The 6,229-nt window shown below is 53.6% G+C and overlaps 1 protein-coding gene across 4 annotated transcripts in view; it reads left to right on the forward strand.

The window, feature by feature from the left end:
* FHL1 (four and a half LIM domains 1) overlaps window positions 1-6,229 on the forward strand; it is a 40,692-nt gene that overhangs the window by 24,286 nt on the left and 10,177 nt on the right. For 2 of the 4 annotated variants that reach the window (XM_040468572.1, XM_040468576.1), the window contains exon 1: window positions 4,232-4,362. The exons of 1 other annotated variant lie outside the window; for it this stretch is intronic. In XM_040468572.1, coding sequence (XP_040324506.1) covers window positions 4,341-4,362 — 22 coding nt within the window. In that variant the 5' untranslated portion in view covers window positions 4,232-4,340. Of the gene's footprint in view, window positions 1-4,231; window positions 4,363-6,229 lie in introns of those variants that run through there. One more of the 4 variants, XM_040468575.1, reaches the window with a different exon arrangement.

A 6,229-nucleotide genomic window follows, 5' to 3' on the forward strand; every position in this document is an offset into this window, starting at 1 on the left:
AACCCAGGTGCCCCTTGAATTCTTAATCTAGGAGTATTACAAGGAACCCATCCAAGGTTAATCGTGAGATGCTGGTCTTGTCTGGAGTGAATTAGCATTTTCAAGGCCCTTGACTGTTCGCGGGGCCCTCCATTTCCTGCATGTTCCCTCACTGGTGGCAGGCCCTCCCCTTTCGTGGGGCCCCTTTCCTTTGCTCTGCGATCCAGACACCCTCTGGGGAGGCACAGTTCTGGGGGCTCGCTTTCCTTTGGATCTTGCGCGATGAAATCGCCCTGCATGTGGTTCTAGGGGGGCTCCCTCAGCTGACTCCCTGACAGATACGCCCTGAATTGTGACATTTAAGCCATGACTTTGCACAATTTGCCTTGTCAGGAAGCAGAAGTACTCTTCCCACCCTAAAGATTAACAGGAACGTGAGATGGGCTGAAGCTGCACTGGCCGAGAAGTGCTCTGGAGGCCCGACGTGGACTCCCAGCATATCAGGGTGCATGACCGGGTGCCTTCCTCCCGCCGCTGGGGTCACTCAGTGAGATCGCTGGCCGGAGGGACGAGTAGCCGGGCAAAGTTCTGTTGAGGGGAAAAACCCTGCTGAGTGTATGACTTAGCGGCAGGCGTGAGGAGGGGGAGGAGGGTGGAGCGTGACCAAGATGAACCACAGGTGGGCCCACAGAGACTCCGTGGCACGTGGCCGTCAGGCCCTTGCCCCTGGCCGTGACTACTGGCAGTAACTGAATAAGTTTGCAGCCATTTGGAAATTTCTTTGGTGAAAGAAAACTATGGGAAAGGGAGGAGGGTGACCACAAGCCAGGTGGCCGGGGCCGAGGAACCCCCGGGTGTGGGCCAACTGGGTCACGGAACTTGCCGTGTCTGCCTCGTGCGTGAAGTGTGATCCTCCCGTGGGGTGCTCCTGAAGTAGAGCGTCCGGGACTGGGTTGCGGTGTGCGAGTGCCTGCACATGTGACTCCCCGGGGCCCTCGCAGTTTCGCCTGGTTCTCTCCCGTCGCGACAGCGACAGCCCGGGGCCGTCCCGTGAGACGGGGCGAGCCGCTGACACCTCAGCAGAAGCTCCTCGTAACGGGCCACATAAAGTTCCCCGTCATCGCCCCGATCGCTCAGATCCTCGACATCCAAGAGCCCGGCGGCTCCGTCCCCTCTGGTCCCGCCCCGCGGTGACCCTCGTGGCACTAGCCGCCACCTGCGATCATTCGTTCGGCCTCATCTGACGCCGGCAGGACCCTCGCGGGCCGTCTCCTGGCCCCCCGGACCCCCTTCCTCTGAGAGGCGCCCCTCTTACCGCCCAGTGGCCGTCCTTGTGGTGGCGTGCCCTTCCCTCCCGGTGTCACGTGTCCTGCTTCCCGCTCCCGGGCTCCTGCCCCCGCCAGGCCACGTGCCGCTTTGCTCACACCGCGCCTTTCCTCGGAAGGCCCCTCTTACCCGGCCTTCAGGGCCCCGAGAGGTCACGTCTCATCACATCCGGCAGGTCTCACCAGCGCCCCCGGGCACACCCCTGCCTGTGATAAGGCTGGATGCCACCTGCCGTCTGCTGCGGTGACGGGTCATCTGTATATTGCTGCTGAGCCACTTGGAAGACAGAACCATGTGGTACTCTGGACCATGTGGTACCGGAAAAACCCCTTGGACCGCATAGTAGGACATCCGCCGTTTACCTTACAAAGTAAACGACGGCAGGGGATGGGGTCACGTACAGGTGGAGCCTACAAGCCGACTGCGGAATAGCTGGAAGACAAAAGCGGGTAGAGAGCCTCGGAAGTGAACGGTTCTCGGAGGGTTGCGTGCCAGAGGCAGCTTCGGGTTTTTGATGCCCGACACTCGCTGAAAAACCATCCTGACGCACGCCGCGCAGCGTGAGAGAATAGAAGGCCTGGAACGTGGCCCTCAGACAGTAGAGAGACCGGTTCGCCGAACAGCGGCCAGCCCCGGCCACGGTAGATGAAGGCGCTCTGTAAACGGCACAGTGATTCTTGAGGAAACCACGAAACATCACGCTGTTACCGTGTAACGAATTTGGCTGAGACGCTCACGAGAGCCGCGGCTGCTGGGGCATCTGCTAAACGACCGCCAGGGTTTCTGGGCCACCGACCCCAGGCGGGGCCGGGTCACCAGCTCTCTTCGTGAGGGACTGTGTCTCACCTCAGCCGGGGCCCCTTCTGCTCTGGTTTTCCGCAAGCGGCAGCTCTGGCACTCGAGGCCGTGGGCGGCGGGGGGACGCGTGTCAGAGCAGGCCGGGGTCAAGCCTCCTGAGGTTCGAGAAGGAAGGCGGGGCCGACCTGGGGCGGAGGTGCCGTCAGCCGCAGGCGGACTCGCTGCCGGGCTCCCGCCCGTGCTAGTCCTGCACCTGCAGATCAGAAAGGAATTCTCTGGGTTGTGTATTTTCTCCCGTGTTTCGGGCAAAATAGGTTTGTTTGCCAGCTGGACGAGGCCACCAGTGTGTCCATATTCTGTTGGGACGTTTCCAGATGCTAACTACTGCGCCTGCTGAGGGAACGCGCCCTCTCGTGCGGGGCTTGAAGCCAGAACTGGCTTCCTGGAGGAAGGCTCTACCTCGAAACGCACCTCGCTAAAATCTCGTTTCCGGCTCGTAACGGTCCATCGTCTCCCGCAAGACACGCATATCTGCCAGGAGACACATTGACCTTTATTTCAGGGGTGCGGCCGTTTCCCAAGTGGCCGGGCTCCCCGCAGCATTTCGCCAGGCCGCTGAGACAGGGGCCGGAGCGGGCTGGGGGGCACAGTGCCGCCCCCCCTTCTTGTCCCCGACCGACTCCTGGACCCAACACGTGATAAATTTGCCTGTAACATCCCGGCTTTTATTGTTCTGTCATTTTCCAGCTAACGAGAAGTTACAAGTTCAGCTGTTGGAATAACTGTTTCATTAAACGTTTGGAGAACGTAAGAATCGTAAAACTCGGCGCCTGCGTGGCTCAGTCGGTTAAACGTCTGACTTTGGCTCAGCTCACGGTCTCGCGGTTCATGAATGTGAGCCCTGCATCGGTTCTGATCCTCTGTCCTCCTCTCTCTGCCCCTCCCCCGCTCGTGGTGTGCGTGTGTGTGTGTGTGTGTGTGTGTGTCTCTCTCTCTCTCTCTCTCAAAAATAAATATTTTTAAAAAGAATTGTAAAACTCAGCCATTCAGATGCCTTCCTTGATGTTCAGTGGTCAAAGGCACTTTTGAGTTCCAGGTGGGGCCGTGTTGAGGTTTGATGGGCACGTTTTGCTTCTTTTAGTTCATTTTTCAACAGTTACTGTGGAGAATAAATCGAGGAAGGGGGTGGAGACAGGGGACAGGGAGCATGGTTGCAATTTGAAATAGGTCCAATGAGAGGGCACTGAAAGTGACTTGGAGCAAAAGCCTGGAAGGAGGTAGACGAGCAACTGTGAGAGGGCTCTGTGCAGGGGGGGGGGGGGGGGGGGGCGGGGGGGCCGGGGCCTGTGTCAGGGCCCGAGGCCGGGCGCGTCTGGAGGGTGTGGAGGCCAGCGTGAGGCTGGAGCGAAGGGCGCAGGGAGGGTGCCGGGGATAAGGCCAGGCAGGGAACGGGCGTGGGGTCACAGAGGGACTTACAGGCCATCCTCCAGCTGTTACAACACGTTAGGTTGCCCTCTTCCTTTCCATCCGTATTTTTACTTTTGTTGTCCCTGATGCCAAAAAGCAGATTTCATTTGTGGGACAAAAGTATCCTCCTCGTGTACTTGGTGGCTGTATATGTGTATGTCTCTCATCTGACACGAAGGAGATGTGTGGCTAGAATCGCACCTTCAGGATTCTGCTGGTCTCTGGTACATACCAAGGAGGACGTAGACGGGGCCCCTGACCTCTCTATTCCTAGTGTCCAACGCCTTTTAATGACACCGGTTAATATAAGTCTGTCTCTTACGGTTATTTCTGTCATTAGCAGCACAAAACACTTCGTAGGGCCCGAAGGAAGCTGTTTAGGCATATAAAGTGGATTAATAAGGGTGGCTCAGCGTTAAGCTATGCCAGAGCTGAGTCCAAATTTTATTCCGGTACAGGGATGACTTTCTATGTGGCCTCTCTGGCTCTGGAGCTAATTTGGATGCTGAGTAGCTCCACAGGTATTTATATGTAGTGTTTGGTATTTTTACTGGGTCCTATTCTTCTCCCTCGGATCACCTAAAATGGTTAAGAATTTTCTAGTGGGATTAAGGTTGTGATCTCTGGGGAGGGGTGGGCCATCTGCTCTCGGTTATTTTTGTGTTAGCCGCTTCCCCTTAAATGTATGTTCACAAATGAGCCACAGCCTTATCAGCTGAGGTCGAGGGAAGACTGGTCTAGGTGCCGCTCCTGAACTTGGTCTCTGAGCCATGGCTTCCCATAGACACTCAGGTAAAGCTTCATACTCTTTATCTTCCATCGAACACGGTTGTGTTAGGGCAGGGAATCCATCACTCGACTAAAAGATAGTTTTTGATGAACTGATATTAGCCTTGTCTACATAATAAGTCCTGGCTGGTCTCTGCTCTGTCGCTGCCTTCTGCTGCTGTTTCCAACACTAAAGGCAGGTCGAGTGGCTTGTTCTTTAAAAATAGAAACTTATTACCATAGTTTACATGTTTTAGGACATCTTAGGAAACTGTAAAAGATAGTGTGAGGAACAATTGGGGGGGTTAGCAATTTTTATTATTTATAACATACAGATGTTCGTCGCGACTGCTTTAAATCGAATTTCAAGTGTTTAGAAAAGGTCAATTGAATATAGAGCTGAAGGGAGAAATACTGACAACTGAGAAAGTCCATAGTGACTTACCACCTCTTTCCTTTTCTGAACGATGTGCTTAGTCTTTCCGAAGACAAGCAGCTATGATCCTTTGGATGTGACAAGTAAGGTGGTCATTGTTCTTATCAGAAAAAGGGGCAACGTTTCCGAACCTCTAGCCCGTCCTTAGCGTGAGAGTCGTCTTCTTGTTTTGTAACCTGGCACAAAGGAAGCCCTTCGGCCATGGACAGACACCCGGGGAACGGGCTGAAGGACTGAAGGACGGGCCGTCTCCCCAGAAAGCCCGGCTCTCTGAGGTCACCCGGCTGCCGGTCCCTCCTCCAAAGCCAAGAATGTCGCTGTGGCTCCTTTGCCCTCTGCCTAAGGAACGCTCCCCTTTCTTAGAGACAGGCACTGTGTCCTGTCTCCGGGCTTTCAGATTATAGGACAAGTTAATTTCGGGTGGCAGGAAAAACTCATTTTGAGAACCCGTAATTGCCCATCAGAATTTAAATAATGAGAATACTTTTAGAAAGTCTTCTTGGGTGTTTAAACACAAACGCACTGCAATGGCATTCCCTGCTTTGGTGAATTAATATGCAGTGTTTTTCTTGTTCCCAAATGTTGAAGAGCTGTTTTGCCCCCCACCCCCCCAGGAGCCATTTTACAAACATGGCGCCACATGCCTGAGATTGTGGTAATTGGCCGCCACGTCCGTTCTCCGGGTGCAGGCTGGCTATTCAGCTGTACTGGTTGTTCCAATGGGCCTTGAATGCATGTCAACTGGTAGAGTAACTCCCCATTTTGTTTACTTATTAAGTGACAGAATAGGAAAATACATTTAAAAGGTGACCTGTTTATAGCACACCCAAGCCTCCAATTTTAAATTGCACAAAATCCTGACAGTATTCTTGCTTATATAAATCTGGAGGCTGTAACAGTGACTAAATGAGACAGATTATTGACACCTTTTAGGTGTTTTTTTAATGTTTATTTTTGAGAGAGAGGGGGAGAGAGAGAGAGAGAGCGCGAGAGAGAGCATGAATGGCGGAGGGGCAGAGAAAGAGGGAGCCACAGAATCCAAAGCAGTCTCCAGGCTCTGAGCTTTCAGCACAGAGGCCGACGCGGGGCTGGAACTCAAGAACCGTGAGATCGTGACCTGAGCCGAAGTCAGACCCTTAACCGACTGAGCCACCCAGGCCTCCCCCACAAACGGTTTTTAAAACCAGGGACTATCATTTTGTATTGCATTTGATTTATAGGTCTGTGAAAGCAGAGAAGAGAGAGGTCCTCACAAAAAGAAAATCCACGTTGCCCCGAGATGGGCTTCGTATAGACAAATTAGAGGCTCAGGTAATTGGATCAGAATCCATTTTCAGTGGCCATCCATATACTGAGAGGACATTTTGAGGACAGGAATTTATATTTTTGTTATTGAACACTTTCAGTCTGCAAAGTTATGTAGATCAGTGCCTTTACCCTTGGCCTTTCGAGTTG

This window comes from Herpailurus yagouaroundi, unplaced genomic scaffold (genome assembly GCF_014898765.1).
Source record: "Herpailurus yagouaroundi ecotype Mexico unplaced genomic scaffold, PumYag 67702, whole genome shotgun sequence".
In the NCBI taxonomy this organism is placed as follows: Eukaryota; Metazoa; Chordata; class Mammalia; order Carnivora; family Felidae; genus Herpailurus; species Herpailurus yagouaroundi.